This window comes from Anneissia japonica, unplaced genomic scaffold, assembly GCF_011630105.1.
Source record: "Anneissia japonica isolate Jap-2015-1 unplaced genomic scaffold, ASM1163010v1 scaffold2191_len329779_cov167, whole genome shotgun sequence".
Lineage (NCBI taxonomy): Eukaryota > Metazoa > Echinodermata > Crinoidea > Comatulida > Comatulidae > Anneissia > Anneissia japonica.
This window is the reverse complement of record NW_022758203.1, coordinates 71,666-92,425: the sequence shown is the minus strand read 5'-3', so window position 1 is coordinate 92,425 and position 20,760 is coordinate 71,666. Positions and strand designations below refer to the sequence as shown.

At 35.0% G+C, this 20,760-nt stretch overlaps 1 protein-coding gene across 4 annotated transcripts in view; it reads right to left on the bottom strand.

Annotated features, from left to right (window-relative positions):
• The window catches only part of LOC117125198 (von Willebrand factor A domain-containing protein 3B-like), a 28,325-nt gene extending 7,814 nt beyond the window's left edge, over positions 1 to 20,511 (bottom strand). Inside the window, exons 1-19 of one of the 4 annotated variants that reach the window (XM_033271626.1) lie at positions 20,359 to 20,511; positions 19,515 to 19,590; positions 17,861 to 18,103; positions 15,683 to 15,780; positions 14,793 to 15,043; positions 14,289 to 14,448; positions 13,706 to 13,875; positions 12,952 to 13,166; positions 12,334 to 12,530; positions 12,092 to 12,246; positions 11,787 to 11,925; positions 7,470 to 7,700; positions 6,435 to 6,778; positions 5,741 to 5,961; positions 5,501 to 5,611; positions 4,585 to 4,799; positions 3,899 to 4,071; positions 3,164 to 3,482; positions 524 to 674 (exon numbers count right to left, since the gene is read on the bottom strand). In XM_033271626.1, the coding sequence (XP_033127517.1) occupies positions 524 to 674; positions 3,164 to 3,482; positions 3,899 to 4,071; positions 4,585 to 4,799; positions 5,501 to 5,611; positions 5,741 to 5,961; positions 6,435 to 6,778; positions 7,470 to 7,700; positions 11,787 to 11,925; positions 12,092 to 12,246; positions 12,334 to 12,530; positions 12,952 to 13,166; positions 13,706 to 13,875; positions 14,289 to 14,448; positions 14,793 to 15,043; positions 15,683 to 15,780; positions 17,861 to 18,103; positions 19,515 to 19,566 (3,445 nt within the window). In that variant the 5' untranslated portion in view covers positions 19,567 to 19,590; positions 20,359 to 20,511. Of the gene's footprint in view, positions 1 to 523; positions 675 to 3,163; positions 3,483 to 3,898; positions 4,072 to 4,584; positions 4,800 to 5,500; positions 5,612 to 5,740; positions 5,962 to 6,434; positions 6,779 to 7,469; positions 7,701 to 11,786; positions 11,926 to 12,091; positions 12,247 to 12,333; positions 12,531 to 12,951; positions 13,167 to 13,705; positions 13,876 to 14,288; positions 14,449 to 14,792; positions 15,044 to 15,682; positions 15,781 to 17,860; positions 18,104 to 19,514; positions 19,591 to 20,340 lie in introns of all 4 variants that reach the window. The other 3 variants (XM_033271627.1, XM_033271630.1, XM_033271629.1) reach the window with 3 other exon arrangements.
• Positions 20,512 to 20,760: the final 249 nt, after the last annotated feature.

Sequence of the window (20,760 nt, the reverse complement as noted above, 5' to 3'; positions counted from 1 at the left end):
TTAAGTTTTAGTTGCTCTTTTAATTTGATATGTCTGTAATCATCTGTCTTCAAGGTTTGCATTTCAGATGTAACTTTGTTCTAAGTGTGCCAATGATATAAAAGTCCAAATAAATATTGATATTATTTAGTACCATGGGTTGTGAACAGTATTCACAAATTCACAAGAATGAGATTGCCTATTTCTAGAGTAAGAAATTTACATAATAATGTATGATATCATTTTAGCTTGCTATATTTATATGTATGTCTGTTGGTTGTTGTGTTTTTGTATGGAGAGCTTCTCGATAGTAATTCTGTTTACTTTAGGTTATCCTCAGGCTTGTGTCTTTGTTATACTGTATTTTATATTGCCTGGAAATAATAAATGAAATTGTTTCTCTCTCTCTCTTCGACCCAGCTAAATTCATTGCACTATAAAATCGTCAAAATTGTTGTTGTACCTATCATCATCACAATCATTATCATCATAATCACTGTCCATCGTTGTCACCGTCGTATTCATATAATCTCACTTTATTTACCCTTATAATAGAACCCATCCTCTTCACTGCGTGCTATCACTTGCATTCCATTCATTTTGTCTAAGACGCAGCGTACACGGCGCTTGGTAAGTGGCTTCTTGAGTGGTTTGTCAACAGTTTTCTCACTACCGGTGACCAAGGCATTGAGGCCCTAGGAAGATAAAAAGGAATGGAATAAGGGAATGAATGACTATACAACAAACATAGTAATGAACCTCTGTACCTTCTGACATACTCAATTGAGAGACACACAGGAAAGGCTTAGTTGAGTCATGGAGGTGTAACACTTTCATACCTCAATCAATGCCCTAAGTGCCTTAAAACCAAACACTTAAGGTTTGTCATCCCAAAACCAGAGTACTGTATTAAATTAGTACAAGAACGTGGCACTAGTGTACAAATTAATTGTACAAAGAAGCCATAATACTTTTACTCATAACTTTGGCAATAACAAGTCATTTTCAGTAAATGACCAATCATTTTACAGCTTACATTGTGGAGAATTAGAATAATATATTAAGTAAATTTTCAGTTTTTAGTCACTGATACTGGTTTTGGGATGTGCAGCCTCAATTGAACTTGATTTCTCAAGCCGATATCATTCTGATATTGGGAGGTACATAAGGTTCATTCTATAACAACTATATACTGCAATGAATAACAAAATGAGATAGATACAAAGGCAATACAGGGCTCAAAAGGAAAAAAAAGCTCATGCAGAGATAGACACAAAAAAAGTTGACAAACCAGCTCAAAGTATATTGCAAATTAAAAAGGTAACAAACCCAGAAAAAATACTACAAAAAACTGAAAAATACGTGCCTGCTCTAAAACTTTATTGCCAAAGAGTAATGGAATGCTCCAAAGAATAGCAAAACACATTTACAAGGAAAACAAAGACTAAGAACAGACATATGCTTGCAGAAAAATATGTATTGCTTATACACATAAAAGCTAACACTTTATAACTGTTGATCTATACGTTAAGCCGGGCATTCATTGCGTCTTACGATGGTTGTACCATCGACCGTAGTGAACTTAACTCTGCTTCCTGTAAGCAATAGACGATGCAACGCCCTCTGTTGATTGCCCGTGGCAGTCTCAATGGATCATCATTAAGAACGATTCGTTGCGCATTCTTCGAAGAATCGCATTGGCCGATGACTGCCAGGCGCAATGAGTCATGGCTTTAACACCACTAATTTAAGTACATTATCCAACCATTATTAAATAGTCCTTAATTACTTTCATAATTATTAATTATTTGTTCTTACAGTATTTAGACAAACACTCACTATAAATTGTATATCTATGTGAAAACATTAGGCATTATATCTCTCAAAAATAAAAATTACACAATATATTTGATGATGTAATTTTGTTGGTTACTTATATTCTAATTAAAAAAATAAAATTATGTAGTATACACTTCTCTAAAACATTTCAAATTATAACTCATAATGAAGTAAGGAATGTATAGACTAATTTAGAAGAATATAGAAGAATCAAATCAACAACTTAGTAGGAGATTCAACCAAAGAAGTATTACAATACAGTAATCAATCTACACTGTTATATCCATCACACAACTAAATTCAGAACTGTGGCAGTGTCAGTTTGGTGTACCAGGGGGAACATTACCCCACAACCCCACCAGGGAACCCTGAACATACTCGTTAATACATTGTTCTACTACTTTAAAAAATAGCAACATGTGTTTGAAGGTATTGTATTATATTTTTATAAAATTAATTTTTAAATATCTACATCATATTTTAAATCTATATGTATATTCTTTTATTGAATTTGTAAAATCAAAAATATGTACAACCCCATTAGATAAATTTAAAATTACTGTATTGTTCTACTGTGCAAATAAAGTTAAATTGAGTTTTGAATATCTTTGGTATTTCTAGCATTATCCAATAAAATCTTCTTTCAAATGTCTCTTTAATTACTGGAAACACATAGAGACATAATGGTAACAGGAGCCACGTGGCATATAGTTGGTAAGAATGTAAACTGACACATCGTGAATGAGTCACTACGTGATATGTTGTTCAGAGTGTTTATGTAAAGGCACATCACTGATTTAAATACAGTTAAAACTCGTCTAACTCAAATAATTTCTAAGTCGATCTTATTTTACATGGCAAATTGTTCTGTTTTCCATTAAATAACGATCTGTAAGTACAATTGTAGTCGAACAATTTTTCAATGTCATTTGGATTTGACTTAGTGATTATTAAATGGTTTGAATGAGAGTAAAGGTGTTTCATTCCTGGAACAGTTAGGCCTAGGCTCCTATATCTTGGCCAGTTCACACACAGCAATGGTGTTTTTCGATCTGCATTGTGTAACTGGGACATAGGCTAGCTCTGGGCTTGAAAAGATCAATGCCAGGCTCTACAATGCAAAAAAAATGCCAGTATGAGGATAAACAATCATACTGCCACTTATTGCGATTTATTTCTTATATTATAATTTTGGCATTGCTTTAAAAATTATAAAATTTCATCTTCTTACAATTTTACACTGATGTGCTGTATTGTATACCAACTTTAACGCCACATGACCCACTAACACATTTTAATCAGAGTCTCTCAAACTGAGAGCATCATCGTCTTCATTCTCATCTACCTCATAAGTTGGGGTGTCAGTCCTCCTCGAAAATGCATCATCCTCAAACACACTGCTATGATTGGATAACTTTGTACGAGGCGTATCATCTTCTGTCCCTGCCTCCTGTGGTGTATAATCTTCAACCTCTTCATCTTTGTTATTTTTCTTAGAAGCGTTTCGTAGGTCCACGCTCTGCTGGAGGTATCTATAAGCCTTTTCAATCTCCTCTTCAAGGAGGATTATATCCTGTTCTTTGATTGGCCAGCCAATTCGGTCAAGTGCATCCAAACAGTCTCGACGATTCTCAATGAAGGATACTGGTATATCTGAATCAAATCTAGGAATAAAGAAACCAAACAAAAGTTTACTATTGTAAATGCTGTTTGTGTTTTGTTTGTGTTTATTATTTTGAAAATAGCATCTACCTTTCAATACGGATACTTCAGATTACCAAAGAAAAAAAAATCTGTAATTAAACTATTAACATTTTACAAAATCTGTAATTAAACACCAACATTTTATAATCATTCTTTATGTTTGTGAATTTCTGATTTTTTGCATTTGTAATGTTTTATGTTGTTAATTGTTTTGCCAGAATGAATAAAATAAATATAACCAAATATCACTGCAATGGGAAGAAGTTTTCTAGAATGGATACACTTTGGATGGAATTATTTTCATGGGATTTGAAGTTAAAAAAAACAATAGTAATAGTTGATATATTCACAAGAAAGGCTGCTTCATTATTCTTACCTGTCCTTTTCATCTTGTGGAAGAGCCCTCCATACTATCTTGTCCAGCCTCACTGTATATTCAACAATGGCCTTTTGTAGTTTTTCTTCATAGGCTTCTAGGTCCACTGCACCAGGGTTGATAAGCTGGACTTCACGGCGATTGCTACCAGTAGTGTGAGCGAGAGGGATCACCTGCAAAAAAGAAAAAAAAAAAATCTGAGATGATGAGAATCTTTTGATCTAATGCCTGCTACCCACTATGTCATGGTCGGTAGCTGACGTGATTCAATTAGATTGCAAAAGTAACAATGCATTGGGCGACGACTATTTACTTAATTGATGATCTACTTGACTGCAACAGATGGTCATTGGCGTTGCATCAGCAAGCACTCTCGCAGAGCACAGATGAATTCTTTTTGACCATTCGTTGATGCAGTAGAATGTAAATCAATTTTTTCAATCTGAGACTCATTTTGAAGTTGGCAACTCTTTAAAAGGAGCCTTATACCTATAATTATGGAAAGTTTTTCAAAAGTTTATAATTGATAGCATATACTTTAGACATTTAAACAAATTTTGGTTATTACTGTTTTGGTAAACAATTTTTCTTGACCACCAAAACTGAATGATACTGGAGTTGAACTCAGTACTCTGAGATTAAAGGATAGCCACTATAACCATTAATACCTTGATTTATCAACTTACTTCATCAAACACTTTTGAGATGACATGCTTGTCTAAGATGGGGACATACTTGGATCTCTGGCGTATCATGGTTGGGCCTAGAGCGTCAATGATTGTCAGTTTCTTAGCAGCAATGCCATGCTTCTTAAGCCACTGCCTTGATGACATATCAAGTGAGTTTTTCTTCTTTATCTTCCTGCCCTTTTTTACAGGTTCCGGTCTTTCAATTCCAGCTTCTGCAAAATGCATAAAATCCCAATCAAAAAAGAACATTCATTCTTGTCAATCATCAACTGATTCACAGTGCACCTAATAAAAATCCATCGCTCTAAAATCACCTTTCCTCCTAGATTAGTAATGGTCAACATGGTTCTACATAGTTCTAGTAGAAGTGGTTGGCGCATCGGTTGTGGCTTGGACTCCCAACCTTGAGGTCGGGGGTTTGAAACTCTCGCTGTGCAAGTCGCTTGTGTCCTTGGGCAAGGCACTTCATCTACAGTTGCCTCTCTCCACCCAGGAGTACAAGTGGGTAGGTTCAAACATAGCCTGCGCTGAATACAGCTGCAACATTATGGAATTCCCCCACCACCGGGCTTGAGTGTGTGTTCCATATGTGCTTGATCCAGTGATCCGGGGGTAATAATGTAAGTGCATAGAGGTCTCTACAATATGCGCTATATAAGTCGACAATTATTATTATTATTACATACAAAAACTTCAGGATTTAAACTCAGCACACTCTAACATTCAACCTAGAGCTCCACTCCGGAAGTTAAAATGATTTACATTGTCAAAAAAATCCTGACTACTATCTTCTGAACTGTTGCACCATTTATTGCACCATTTAACAAACAAAGAGTTTTTTCTAGCTTTAAGTTGTCACTGGTTTTCTTATTAACTTATTCTTCTGGCGAACTGTATCGCTAGACAAACTTACTTTTAAGTACTTCTGTGTATCGCTCCCATTGGTTGTCCATTAAGTTTCTTGTTTCTGGCAGCATCCAATCTTTCTGCCCTGTGATCCTCAAAAGACTGGTCTTGGTATGATCTAAAAATAACAATTAATGATGGTTGGAATTTACATAGAGCTTTCCTTGCCAAGTGTCCAGCGTGCATCACTTTCCTCATAATTTCATATATTTTCACATAGCATTATTTTTATTATTTGTATACTTACAAGCAATGTTAGGCCTAGTCAAGTCAGATTTTCTTGACTGCAACGTTGGCCTAGGGGGGTAGGTGGACGTCCGGCACCTCTCATGACTCATTGATGACCTATGGCTGAGAGCTGACGCAGGCCTTTGTGAGAAATCTTGAGATGAAGCTGAGCGTGATGGCTGTAAAGCATGTGAGGCAGTAATGAAAGATGTCTTGCCTTTCGCTGATGTTGGTTTAGACCTGGAAAAAATCAAGATTACGAAATACTTAGAGATGTGAAGAACAGAAAGGTCCCGGCCTGATTAATCTCAGATAAGATAGTATATTACATACTCCAAGTAGCGAAATGCACGCCATTGTGTCGGGATTCAATATTTCGACATTAATTATGTCATCACTGTGACATAATTAATGTTGAAATATTGAATCCCGACATGATGGCGTGCATTTCGATACTTAGAGTTTGTATTATATTATCTTATATGAAGAACACTCACATAGGCCAGTGCTAATAATGAATGCAATATTCTTGCTAATCTGCATGCAATGTGCAATATGCACAATATAAATGTTACTGTAATTGTGATAAAGGAATGAGGGACGCACATGTGGTAGTTAACATACAGTACCCAGAGATGAACAGTTCTATTATTCTTTAGGGTGTTCTAATGAAGAAACATGACAAAAAAGGAATCTTGGATCTTGAAATATACCTTCTTCCATTGTGGTTCCTTCCACAGCCCTGAGTTTGATTATTATTATTAGAATTGCCCCAGTCCAACAAAGCGCATTGAGCACGTAGTTCCTCGACTTTCTGAAGGTCATCTCGTCCTTTCTTTATCTCCTCTTTAAGGAGGTGTATGTCCTCACTCTCAAATGGTGCTGGTCCAATCGGATCAAACGATGTGTTCTCGGAGTAGTAGTGATACCGACCTCCGGTGTCAGCTGCTATTTGTCCGAGGAATTCGTTGGCTTCGGTGTCATTGCAGTTAAATGATATTGCATGAATTGGAATGCGATTCTGTAATTGCACTTGTGCTAAAACCGACTTAGGTGGCTGTCAAACAATTATAAAATTAAAAAAATTTTGATTAAAAAAAATGAAGTATTATAAAAAAAAGCACATGACTGAAGGCTTCAAACTAAATTGAGAAGGTTCGAGTACAAAACTGGTCGCATTGTACAGTCCAACTTTTCCAAAAGCCATATGTGGCAAAGACAAGTCAAACCAGTCACTTGTCGTAAATCCTCTTTCGGAAAAAATGGAATGTCAAAATTTTGGAAATCTATTTTATTGCACAAACCTAGCCTTCATATAACTATACATCAGGTTAAGCTGTTATTTTCCCCATTTTCAATATTAATACAATTTTCAACGATTATGGTGATGGTTTCTGCCTAAAAATGCAAAAAATCGTAAACTTTGAAGACTGATTTCTCAAATATTGTTCCTTAAACAGCAGTATGCTAAATTCCTATAACTTCATAAAGAAATATTGGATATAAATGATACTTTTAACATTTTATAGCTCTCATTTTACTTTTTAACCCTGTATTAATAACTTAAAATTGTTTTTTGCGATGAGTGACTGGTTTGGCTTGTCTTTGCTACAGTAAAATTACTCTGTTTGAATACATCAGTCATATACCAAAACAGGTATTATTTCTGATCAAAATTTGTCAAGAATTAGCTAAGAGATTAAATAAATATTAATAATTATTATTATATATTAAATTTAACTACTTACATGATCTGGTCTTCCATCTGTCAATAGATACACAGCTTGCGTTCCCGGGTCTGAGAGAGCAATCTTCAAAGCAGCTAAGGTGTTTGTAGAACCTGTGACCTTTAACCCTCGTACCCATTGCCAAGCACTTTGGAGACTGTCCTCATTTACATCCACCATACGGTCCCGCCACGAATGAGCTCTACTTCCAAACTGGATCAGGTTGAATTTCATTTTGTGCCGGAGTTGTTCCTACAAAAATGAGTTAAAATTCACATCAAAGTCAAGAGCAAACCTGGACATGAGGAGGAGCCTTGAGAACTCAAACAGACCAGAACAGGAGTGACCACAAGAGGGACCTGCAGAGGTACCAGAAGAGAGACCTGGATCTGCAGAGGGACATGAAGAGAGACCTGGGTCTGCAGAGGGACCTGAAGAGAGACCTGGATCTGCAGAGGGACCTGAGGAGGTATCTGGAGAGGGACCTGAAGACAGACCTGGATCTGAAGCAGAGGGACTTGAAGAAAGATCTATAACTGCAGAGGGACCATAAGAGGGAACTGAAGAGGTAACTGAAACAGACCGGAACAGGAGTGACCACAAGAGGGACCTGCAGGGGTATCTGAAGAGAGAGGTGGATCTGCAGAGGGAACTGAGGAGGTATCTGGAGAGGGACCTGAAGACAGACCTGGATCTGCAGCAGAGGGACCTGAAGAAAGATCTATATCTGCAGAGGGGCCATAAGAGGGAACTGAAGAGGTACCTCAAGATTCAAGACTCATGATTCAAGATTTATTTTCGTCATAATAGTACACATATACGAGTTTTGTTTCTTTGAGTTGATAACAAACAGTGGAGATCAAATACTATAACACTATAAAATACAAGACAACAATTAACAGATAAAATATTAAATATGAATATAAAAATATATTACACACGGAATTAACAAGGTTGAACTATATTGTAAGGTCAGGAGAGGAATATGGCATGGAATGTAATACAGTAGATAGGCTTGATGATGAAATTATCTACTTTAGTGTTCGTAAAAGACTCTTATTGCACATGGTAAAAATGAGTATTTATGACGGTTGGTATGTTTTAAAGTTGGAATTATTCTGCCAGATTTACTAATTGTTATGAACTTATTAAGTGGGTGTGTTTGGTCATTCGCTATGTCTTTAATTTGATTAAGTAAGGCACCTTCATATAAACAACTTAAGTCATCGACCTCCGTACCTATTATTTTACTTGCTGACCGTGTTAGCCTACTGAGTCTTTTTTGGTCAGAGTCCCATGAACCAGATGATACTACAGAAACTAAAAACTGATTGTACCATGCTTTGGTAGAAAAGTAAAAGAGTATCAGTTCCAACATTAAAATGTTTAAATTTACGTAAGTAATATAATCTTTGGTTTACCTTAGTTCTAAGTTTAAGTGTGTTAATAGTGTTCCATTTTAAGTTATCATCAAGCCAAACTCCAAGGTACTTATAATCACTAGTCTTATCTACTATTTGTCAGGAGAATAATATCTGCAGAAACTCCAAACAGAGATACTTATATGATTCAATGGATAAACTGACCAATGAGAAGACGGCTAGTGAAAGGCTAAAATATTATTTACCTGCATCAGTCGATATAGCCTGTCCTTGACTAAGTTCAGGTGATTTTCCATTGAGTTTGATGTATCAATTAAGATGTACACCTGTTCCTCTATTATGGTCCCAAATAATTCACGACTTCCTTGTTGTAACCAGTCGATTCTACAAATTCAAATAAGAACCGTATAATTAGGAATGCCGAAATGCATGTGGTAAAGTTCTAAAGCTTTAGGTTTTGAAATCAAAATCAAGGGCTTCAAATAAAAAGCTTGTTACTGTAGTAGTTCTTTGTGTCTCTAGGGAAGGCACTTAATCACCTTTACTTGTTTCCATTCATCATATACAAAACTCACCCTTATTGTTTCAATTAAGTAATTTATGCCAGTCTGCAAAAGTAGTAATTTTAGAATTAAAAAAAAAAAAAAAAAAAAAAATTAAATAGCATTGAAGCTCAATGTTGATATCTATACTATTAATCTGAAGTCATACATTTTTTTCCGTGTCTTGTAGAGGGCGCTGTGTGCAATAAACCATTAAGCAAAGACAACAGTGTGTTGCCAGTGTTTACCTTCTCTGATAGTCTTGCAACGCAGCATTAACTTTCTTCTCAAAGACTCTGTGAACTTCAGCCGTTACATGTACGTGTTTTACGCTGCCGTCCTTCCACTTCACGTGACAAAATTTGTTGCAGTATTTCGCATTTACAAGTTTGTTTCTCGTGTCCTGAGGAAAAAGAAATTCAGACAATGTAGAAATTATATACTATCTCCTCATCCAAATAGTAGTTCTTTATATATACAGCACACTTACTGCATCTGTGTAGTCATCATTAGGAGCTCGTTTAAGGTCAACGACCCCATCACAGCTGTCTCTTATACACATCTAGATGTGTATAAGAGACAGGAATTAACAAGGTTGAACTATATTGTAACTGTCTCTTATACACATCTAGATGTGTATAAGAGACAGGAGCTCCACTCCGGACCCAGTATTAATAAAAATCAATTTTTTTTTTGCAAGGAGTGACTGGTTTCAGGATTGGCTTGTCTTTGTCACATATTGTACAATAGTCAGAATTTCACACTTATTGTATAGACCATTTTATTTATTTATTTTTTTTAAACAGCACCACCAACGTTTCGCAACTCGCTAGGTGACTTCCAGTGGCCTAGCCTAGGAGCAGAAGACATGATTACATGATAAGACTAATAATCTTACCATCAAAATGCTTGAATCCTATGGAAGCTAATATCTGCCCTAGGCTTAGCCTATTCTTCTTCAGACCATATGTGGAAAGCCACTTTTTGGATGAGATCATGGAGGCCACGTCAGGCTCCCATATATTCTTCTTGGTTGGTTTCTGCTTTATCACTGACTGAATATCTTCCAGGGAAACATTGACATGTGATGTGCCATTTCTGATCCCTGACCTCTGCATTTTCGGTAGATCAAACTTAGGTCCTAGGAAAAGGAGATGATACAAATATGGATGATTTCAATAGTGATAGTAATTCATAAATAATTATCATCCAACAAAAAAGGCCAACTAAAATGTTCATACAGTTAGAACTAATAATTGTAATACTGCATTAAATCATGATGATAATGATGATGAAGATAATATTCATAATAAAGATGTGTATAAGAGATATATGGTCATGATGTGCCTATATATGTTCATGATGTGATGTTATCATGACCATAAATTTAGGCATGTCACATGTTTTTGTCAAATAAAATTTGATAGTCTGGACAGGGTTAAAACTGTTAATTAATCAATCAATCAATCAATCAATCAATCAACCAACTAACTTAATAACTTCCTAAACTTCACATAAACTACAGTTAATATTATTACCTTATGAGATTAAACTTGGCCACTTGTGGAATCTGCTCCTCAATGACCTTGACAAGGGCATCCCGGCAGTGTTCAAAAAGATCCGGTGAATGCGTTTTAATATCAATACTGTCTCTTATACACATCTAGATGTGTATAAGAGACAGATATAATATTAAATATGAATATAAAAATATATTACACACGGAATTAACAAAGTTGAACTATATTGTAAGGTCAGGAGAGGAATATGGCATGGAATGTAATACAGTAGATAGGCTTGATGATGAGATTATCTACTGAAGTGCTCGTTAAAGACTCTTATTGCACATGGTAAAAATGAGTATTTATGACGTTTGGTATGTATGAAAGTTGGAATTATTCTGCCAGATTTACTAATTGTTATGAACTTATTAAGTGGATGAGTTTGGTCATTCGCTACGTCCTTAATTTTATTAAGTAAGGCACCTTCACATAAACAACTTAAGTCATTGACCTCCGTACCTATTATTTTACTTGCTGACCATGTTAGCCTACTGAGACACTCAGTCTTTTTTGGTCAGAGTCCCATGAACCACATGATACTACAGAAACTAAAAACTGATTGTATCATGCTTTGGTAGAAAAGTAAAAGAGTATCAGTTCCAACATTAAAATGTTTAAATTTACGTAAGTAATATAATCTTTGGTTTACCTTAGTTCTAAGTTTAAGTGTGTTAGTATTCCATTTTAAGTTATCATCAAGCCAAACTCCAAGGTACTTATAATCACTAGTCTTATCTACTACTTGTCAGGAGAATAATATCTGCAGAAACTCCAAACAGAGATACTTATATGATTCAATGGATAAACTGACCAATGAGAAGACGGCTAGTGAAAGGCTAAAATATTATTTACCTGCATCAGTCGATATAGCCTGTCCTTGACTAAGTTCAGGTGATTTTCCATTGAGTTTGATGTATCAATTAAGATGTAAACCTGTTCCTCTATTATGGTCCCAAATAATTCACGACTTCCTTGTTGTAACCAGTCGATTCTACAAATTCAAATAAGAACCGTACAATTAGGAATGCCGAAATGCATGTGGTAAAGTTCTAAAGCATTAGGTTTTGAAATCAAAATACAATTTTTTAGTGTCTTGTAGAGGGCGCTGTGTGCAATAAACCATTAGGCAAAGACAACAGTGTTTTGCCAGTGTTTACCTTCTCTGATAGTCTTGCAATGCAGCATTAACTTTCTTCTCAAAGACTCTGTGTACTTCAGCCGTTACATGTACGTGTTTTACGCTGCCGTCCTTCCACTTCACGTGACAAAATTTGTTGCAGTATTTCGCATTTACAAGTTTGTTTCTCGTGTCCTGAGGAAAAAGAAATTCAGACAATGTAGAAATTATATACTATCTCCTCATCCAAATAGTAGTTCTTTATATATACAGCACACTTACTGCATCTGTGTAGTCATCATTAGGAGCTCGTTTAAGGTCAACGACCCCATCACAGTGTTTGAACGCCACCTGTGATAGTGTATCATAAAGTCCGAGTTTACGAGGTTTTAAACCGTGTTTCTGCAACCATTCCTTCGATCCCATGTTTTGTTCGCTTCGTTTCTGATCAGATGAAGATAACGGTACCTCAGGAGGCTCTGCATATTAAAAATATAAAATATAATAAAAATAAATTTCTAATAAAAATATTCAATAATCATTTAAAATTTCTACATGTGGATACAAGTTACCAAGATTTTATTCTGTTTTGATATAATTATGAATCTGTGTACCTATTTGTTGGTTTGTACTCATGCACACTTGGCACCATAGCCAGTGGTGCTAGGGTTAGCTAGTCTATTATGGCTGAAAAGAAAAAACTAGTAGTTTGCTGGTGTAGCGTTCAACACTCAAGCCAACCTCACCTCCCTGTGGTGTACCCTAGGAAATATCACCTTGCAGCAACAGGCTAAACAAGGCTGTCTAAGAGAAGAAAAACCACAAAAATAATCCTACAGCCTGTCCAGCTCAAATTTTTTTTACAGATACTGCAGAAAAGAGAGTGGTTTAAGCAAGTACCTATTTGTTTGCTATTCTCAGGTATGTCAGTCTGTAAAGACTGCAGATCAGCAAGGATGTTGCGTGCTTCTTCAAGTTCACTCCAGAGGAGGACAACATCCTCCCTCGGTCCAGCTCCAGGGGGCACTCCCCCCAGCTTGACCTGATTCTCTAGCGAGTATCCGCTTGTGCCTACAACATCTGCATCAAGCTTATTGAAGGCAAATGCATGGAATCTATCAAAAAAATAACATGGTCAGAAATAGATTAATATTTTAGAATTTAAATAAGTTATTAAATTAAGAAGAAACACCTGATGCATTGAAGAATGTAAAGTTTGTTTCCATGCAATTGCTACACACTATCGCCAGGAGTCCCAAGTTTTAAGAAATTCCTTCCGAGAGATCTGATTATATTTTGCCGCGCATGGTTATAACCATAGGTACTGACTTCTCTGAGACAATCTATGGTACATTAGTAAAAACATGCAAATATTATGAATTTGTGGAAGATGGGTTATTTTTCCGGGCGATTCTTGCTTGCTTGCGGGAGTATGGGAAGCTGTTCTGACTTTCAAGACACTCTCCCAACCTCCGGGAGAATTGGGACCCCAGTATCGCCGATTTCGAGAATGCTGATTGGTCGCGCAAATCGGGAAGCCTTCCCGATTGCGCCAGGGACTGCCGCAGTACAACGATTGCACAGAATACACCGCAGCGACAGTGTAGCAATTTTAAGGAAACCAGAATATAGGGGCCAGGGATGTGGGACTTGCCTTCCACCAGTCAATACAGCTGCTTGCTTTAGGAATTTGATGGTTGTGGAGTCGGTGTTGTTGAAGGCTACAGTGTTGACAGGTACTGGTGCACCATTCATCTTCTGTAGGAACAGTTCTGTGTTGGTGTTAGCTGAACTTCCTTCAGAAAATAGGTAGACTGCTTCAATCTGCAAATTGCCAAAAGAAGTCAAACATATAGTTAAACTTATGGTCTGTCACCACTATCAAACCTTATGTAACAAATACTGTATCTGATATTTGCCCATATATGGGCATGCTGATCATCGGTAATATTATTATCATTACTGTTATGATCATCCTTATTATCTGTATTGCGTTTTTTATATTTTTTCTTAAAAAATAAATAATATAAAAAATATTGAAATGAAACTTATATCAATTGTTGTCCTTAAATCTAGACACGAATGACTATTCAAAGACACTGAAGAGGTGTTTGGACAAACATTTGGAAATGGCTAATAAGATATGAATTCTTTATATACTAAGAATAATTGAGAAAAAAATGGGGTATTAATATTTGTTAGAGAAAACTTGGTAGCGCGGACAGATGTTTACTTACATTCCCATCTGCAAATGCCTTGTTGACTCCTTCTAAGGCACTGTTCTGGGTTGTAGCTGCCACTGTATCCAGACACATCAACCAGTCAATGGCACTGTTGATGCTTTCTGGTGACATCGGCACTGCGCTTGGTTGGAACATTACCTGATCTTCAGCAGCTCTGTAGAATTAAAAATGGAATATTCCAATTAAGGCCCTGTTCACACTATCAAATTTTCTTTGGAAAAAAATCTGCTGTCTACCCATATATAGTCATGATGTGCCTATTTATGGCCATGATGTGCCTATATATGGTCATGATGTGCCTATATATGGTCATGATGTGATGTCATCATGACCATAAATTTAGGCATGTCACATGTTTTAGTCAAATAAAATTTGATAGTCTGGACAGGGTTAAAACTGTTAATCAATCAATCAATCAATCTATAAATCAATCAATCAATCAACCAACTAACTTAATAACTTCCTAAACTTCACATAAACTACAGTTAATATTATTACCTTATGAGATTAAACTTGGCGACTTGTGGAATCTGCTCCTCAATGACCTTGACAAGGGCATCCCGGCAGTGTTCAAAGAGATCCGGAGAATGTGTTTTAATATCAACGACAATAGTAATGCAGCGTTCTTCGATGACCCCAAAGAAACGTCTACTCTCGGTCGTCAGCCACTCAATTCTTCGCTTGTAGAGTAAGATGGCTTGGAGAAGACTGTTTTCAATCTGCTTGAGTTTTTCTTTGCCAACAGTTAGCTGTTGAAACGAAGATTTTCATTAGAGTTTTGCATTGGGCCGTCAAAGAAAGGGTTTCCAGCCAAAGATGGTTGGGGGCACAAGTTTTTAAGTTGCTTTCACAAGAAGTAACCTAAATAACATAGTTTTCCACAGGGCACATCGTATTCATAAAGTAGGCTAACTAATCTATTGGCAATGCCAAAGATATTAAACTTATTACAATGTAGTTTTTCAAAAAACATTGCACACTGGCACTTAGAAATGTATAGTCCTAATACAAATACAACATGATCTGAGGTAATGTAGTGATTCCTACTTTCTGAGGTGTTCAATGATTAAGACCACCAACCAAACGTCTTTACCTTAAGGTCAAATTCACTAATTTATACCTTTAAAAATGTGCACGCTTAATTCAACAAGAATGTTTCAGCCGTGGAACTTTGCTCTGTATTAACTGCATCGCTTTCAATAACTTAAGATTAAGCTTGAGTGTAAGTAATTGCTTTGTACATATAAATCAATTAATATTTATTATTGTTTATTTGCTTTATACTATGGATATGAAATTTTGAAATATATAATGAATACATGAATTATTATTATATTACCGATAGGATTAAAAAACAATACAAAAACAGAATAAAAATGTCTCCTTACGTTTACATTGAAAACTGTGCCGTCTCTTCTTGGATATCTGGAGAAAAGACCCTCGCCATAACGTGAACAAACTGGTTTCTTCAGTGCATGATCAAAATCTACACATATAAGAACATAGTGTATCAGTAATCACCAATAATTTCTTAACTAATTACAACTCTTCACCATTTTTCATTATTTCTTGAATACATTTTCCCATAATTTATATACATATTTTTAAAAATTTTAATAAAAGAATTGCACACTCTACCTTTTTTATGTAATGTAATAGACAACAATGGTGTTATGATGCAAAGTTTTATTAAAGGGAATCACACAATGGAATATACTATATGGAATACTATGGAAATCATTTGAGTTGTACTACAAAAACATCACTACAATGATAATAACTGCTATTATTAAAAACATGTTACTGTACTTAAAAGACCAGAGGTCATTTTACTGAATAAAAAAAAAAAGAAAATTGTTTAATATTTTACAAGTTGTTTCTAAAGGGTACATGCAGCATAGCGAACATGGCTTAGAAGCAAGATGCTCGCATTTTAATTCTTTAAATGAATGGACCTTTTGGGTAAGCCTTGGATAGTATTGTGGCTAGGTCGTACAAAATGACAGTGTTAAAAAAATATGGGACGCAAACATGTTCATTTGTGGCTTGTTTACGTCCGTATTCTTGGTCTTGTTCTGATTACACAGTTGTTAAGTTTGATTGCCACTCCGGAAAAGGTCAAGCGATAGGTGAATGCCAAACGATTAACGTTCAAACACAAATAAATAAAAATGAATTCATAACAATAATTCTTCACCAGGAATACATATAATGTGCAAAATTAATGAGTATGTTATTCTCGTTGTTTCTATAAACTTCAATTACTAATTACTAAAACTTTATCATAATGTCAAGAGCCATAAAGTAAACAAAGCTAAAAAAGTAAAAAGGAAAGTAGAAAAGAGATTTTAATAATCATTCTATCATCAAAACATGTATGTGGACATGATAGTATATGACACTGACCTTTAACATGTGACATTAATTAATTTACATAAATGTGCTATCACTTGTAGTACATAAGCAAACAGACCTCATGTGCGAGGCAGAACAACACAGTGCCTAAATGATGACTTTGTTGTATGGTTATGTATGTAGATGAGCTTAAATGCGAATTAAACAACTGGTTGTGTTTATGATATTTGCATGTTATCCTATATTTAACAAGCCCTTGGCTCAACTTGACAGACATGATTGAAACAAAGGGTCACCGACAGTTTTAAAGCAAACAATAATTTATAGAATGTCAGGCGATGTCAAATTTACATCAGCTTGCAGCAGACTATGTCAACATTTAACTGTGACGTTGCCACTACCAACCAACACTCTCTCTGTTCAAGTGAACCTATGTAAACATCGTCCCTACCTACTGCACACAATACTGCAATTCTAAGCCTTGGGATCACAGTATGGCATATTCACTATCTATTACATTATTTATAATGCTTAAAGTACAGTGAAAAGGACAGCTAAGTGGACTATCCATTCGAATTAAATTTAATGCTCCTTTAGCCAAGTCTATCATTTAAAAAAAAAAATCACAATCACAATATTACTGTACTTCAATCCCCATAGAAACAAATCATGAAACATACATGCCGAAGACAAGTCAAACCAGCCATACTTCGCAATTCGTGTTTCAGAGATAATGGCCAAAACAAATTTTCGAAATATATTCTATTAGACACTAAACTATTAAAACTTTATATATTTATACATCATGCTATGTTGTTACTTTCCCCATTTAAATGTTAAAACAATTATTCTAAACTGTGAAGGCTGATTTCTCAAATACTGTTCTTCAAACAGTCATGTTAAACTCCTACTTTATAACAAATTGCCGGATTTAAATGATTCTTTTCCCATGTTATAGCTTTCATTTTACTGCTTAACCCAGTATTAATAAAAATCAATTTTTTTTTTGCAAGGAGTGACTGGTTTCAGGATTGGCTTGTCTTTGTCACATATTGTACAATAGTCAGAATTTCACACTTATTGTATAGACCATTTTATTTATTTATTTTTTTTAAACAGCACCACCAACGTTTCGCAACTCGCTAGGTGACTTCCAGCAGCCTAGCCTAGCAGCAGAAGACAAGATTACATGATAAGACTAATAATCTTACCATCAAAATGCTTGAATCCTATGGAAGCTAATATCTGCCCTAGGCTTAGCCTATTCTTCTTCAGACCATATGTGGAAAGCCACTTTTTGGATGAGATCATGGAGGCCACGTCAGGCTCCCATATATTCTTCTTGGTTGGTTTCTGCTTTATCACTGACTGAATATCTTCCAGGGAAACATTGACATGTGATGTGCCATTTCTGATCCCTGACCTCTGCATTTTCGGTAGATCAAACTTAGGTCCTAGGAAAAGGAGATGATACAAATATGGATGATTTCAATAGTGATAGTAATTCATAAATAATTATCATCCAACAAAAAAGGCCAACTAAAATGTTCATACAGTTAGAACTAATAATTGTAATACTGCATTAAATCATGATGATAATGATGATGAAGATAATATTCATAATAACAACAATTAGTTAATATAATAATAATAATAATAATAATAATAATATATATGGTAATTTAATAATAATAATAAATAATAATAACAATAATATTAATAAAATAATAATAATATTAAATACTAGTTATAATTTGATATAATAAAAATAACAATAATAATGATATTAATAATAACAATAATAACAACATAATTATATTAAAAACAAATATTATAATGTTAACACAATGTGAGTGACAAGGACAAAACATAAACAATGTGGGTGCAATAAAATGATAATATGAAATGGAAGAGGTCAATAATGAGACACTTCACACATTACTAAGAAAATTAATATTAAAGAATCCCAAATGATCATTGTCACAGAATACAGCAAAACTCATTGAAGAAACTAATGACAATCTTCTGATGTTTTTACTACAGAAAAAAGAAGTAGGTAGGATAGTTAGAGCTGTGGGCAATGTCTGTTCGATACAGCAATGCCACCTTTTGACCTAAGCCTAGATCAATATTTATGAACAAATGCCGGACACTTGAAACTAAATTGTCATAATTTTATAGAGAATAAAGGCCAAATTAAAAATCAACATGCTTCTCATTTCATTTAATTTTTATAGATGATGAGGTGGCTGTCTTTGATGCCTCAGACCCTCATCCACTCTGTCAACACACTGCACCTTTAGGCCTCTGAGTCACTGCATATGAGAATTTTTGGATTCCTAAATAAAGGGATTTTTGAGATGAGAAACATTTTTTTATTTCTATTTGGCCTAATTCTAGTGAATACAGATAACACCCAATTCAAATGTGAAAAAAATGTTACACGGAAGGTGCAAGCTAATCCGCGCTGTCGTCTTCAAAGGCGACATTTAAGTCTTGCTAAAAATCGGTACAATTGATATCTGCCCTCTGAAGATACGCACAAATCCATATTATATATTTTAGAAATTGTCCAGGCCTCAGTGATTAGAGTATGTTTTTCTTACATGGTGGAAATGCGTGCTAATCTTACTGTAAATGGATGTTCTTTCACAAGGACGCAAATCTAGTTAAGAGAACTTAATTTTTCTCTCGCACACCGCATCCTATATATCATTTTGTGCCATGCGAATCATTAGTCAATTGCAATATTAGTTAAGATGTTAGTGGGCCTACTGAACTAGAGAGTAGGCAAACGTAGAACTTCACGTAACCAACTGCATGCTATTGCACACGTCACATCACTCAGGCATTTTGCCGACTTACGATGATGATCAGACAGAGGTGAACAAACCCGTTCTCGATCTATCTCATACATTTTGTTTGTTAAAATGTTTATACCCTAAAAACAAGGCAAAATAAATTTGATAATGTCTTAACTTGGTATGGTATTATTAGGTAAATTAGCTATCATCGTTGAAAACTCTTGGTCAACATTGACATCTACTGTTTTCAAATGTTTTGTATGATAAAATAAATATATGTCATTGATGATTATGTTTATTGAAAGTGGTATACTGCAGGACTACATATCATTATATTTATAACGCTTACCAAAAAAAAATTCAAATTATGTTAATACAGTATATTATAAAATGATTGACACAATGTCATGAAAGGTTGACTAGACCTATGCCCTATGTAATTATTGATGGTAATACGGTCAACTGTGTACAGTATATTGCCTAGGCCTACCCTACCTAAATTAAGCCAAGGCTAATAATATTAATTATTAATTAGCCTAGGGCCAGGCCTAGGCTAGTTTATTTATTTAATATTAATATTACTAATTAGCAAGTAATTAGTTTAATGTCATGATTAATTGGTGCCAGACAATATTATGAAGACGCTTGGCCTGGGACTCAAAATAAGGCCTATGGTAAGGGATATGACGTAGGCTAGACTGGTATCTAAGAGTAAGGAACCTGCCAATCACACGCTTCCCTTCTATATTGGGCCGGCGGCTGGCACATTCAATGTAGGCCTAGGCCTAGGCTTAGCCATAGACCTACCCCAGCTAGGCTTAGTCCCTACAACAAAAGAAGCGAATGTCAACTACCTAAATTGGAAAAATAATCTATTCTTGGCTTACTTGTACTTATACTCATACCTGATGATAAGCTTGTTGTTTTAAAAAGCGTTCATTTCATTACATCTTTACTAACATAGCCTAGATCCACACTTCTTCCACCGCACACTCCGCGATGAATATTTGCTGCACTCTTTGTTTTGATCTCAGTTGCCAAGTTGATATTACACAAAACGAACCAATGAAGATGCATGTTAAATTGACAGTAATTGATTGTCTTGTTCCAAATATATTTTATTGCTACATATTAAACATACTTTAAAAATAACTTTAACTAAGTTCAATAAATATATATTATTTCATTTAATTTATATGTTTCTATATATATATATTTTTTTTAAATTTTGTTTTAATAAAAAATTAATAAATTGTCTACTAATAAAAGTCTTTATACATCGCGGCCAAAGAAACACAGAGAGGGCG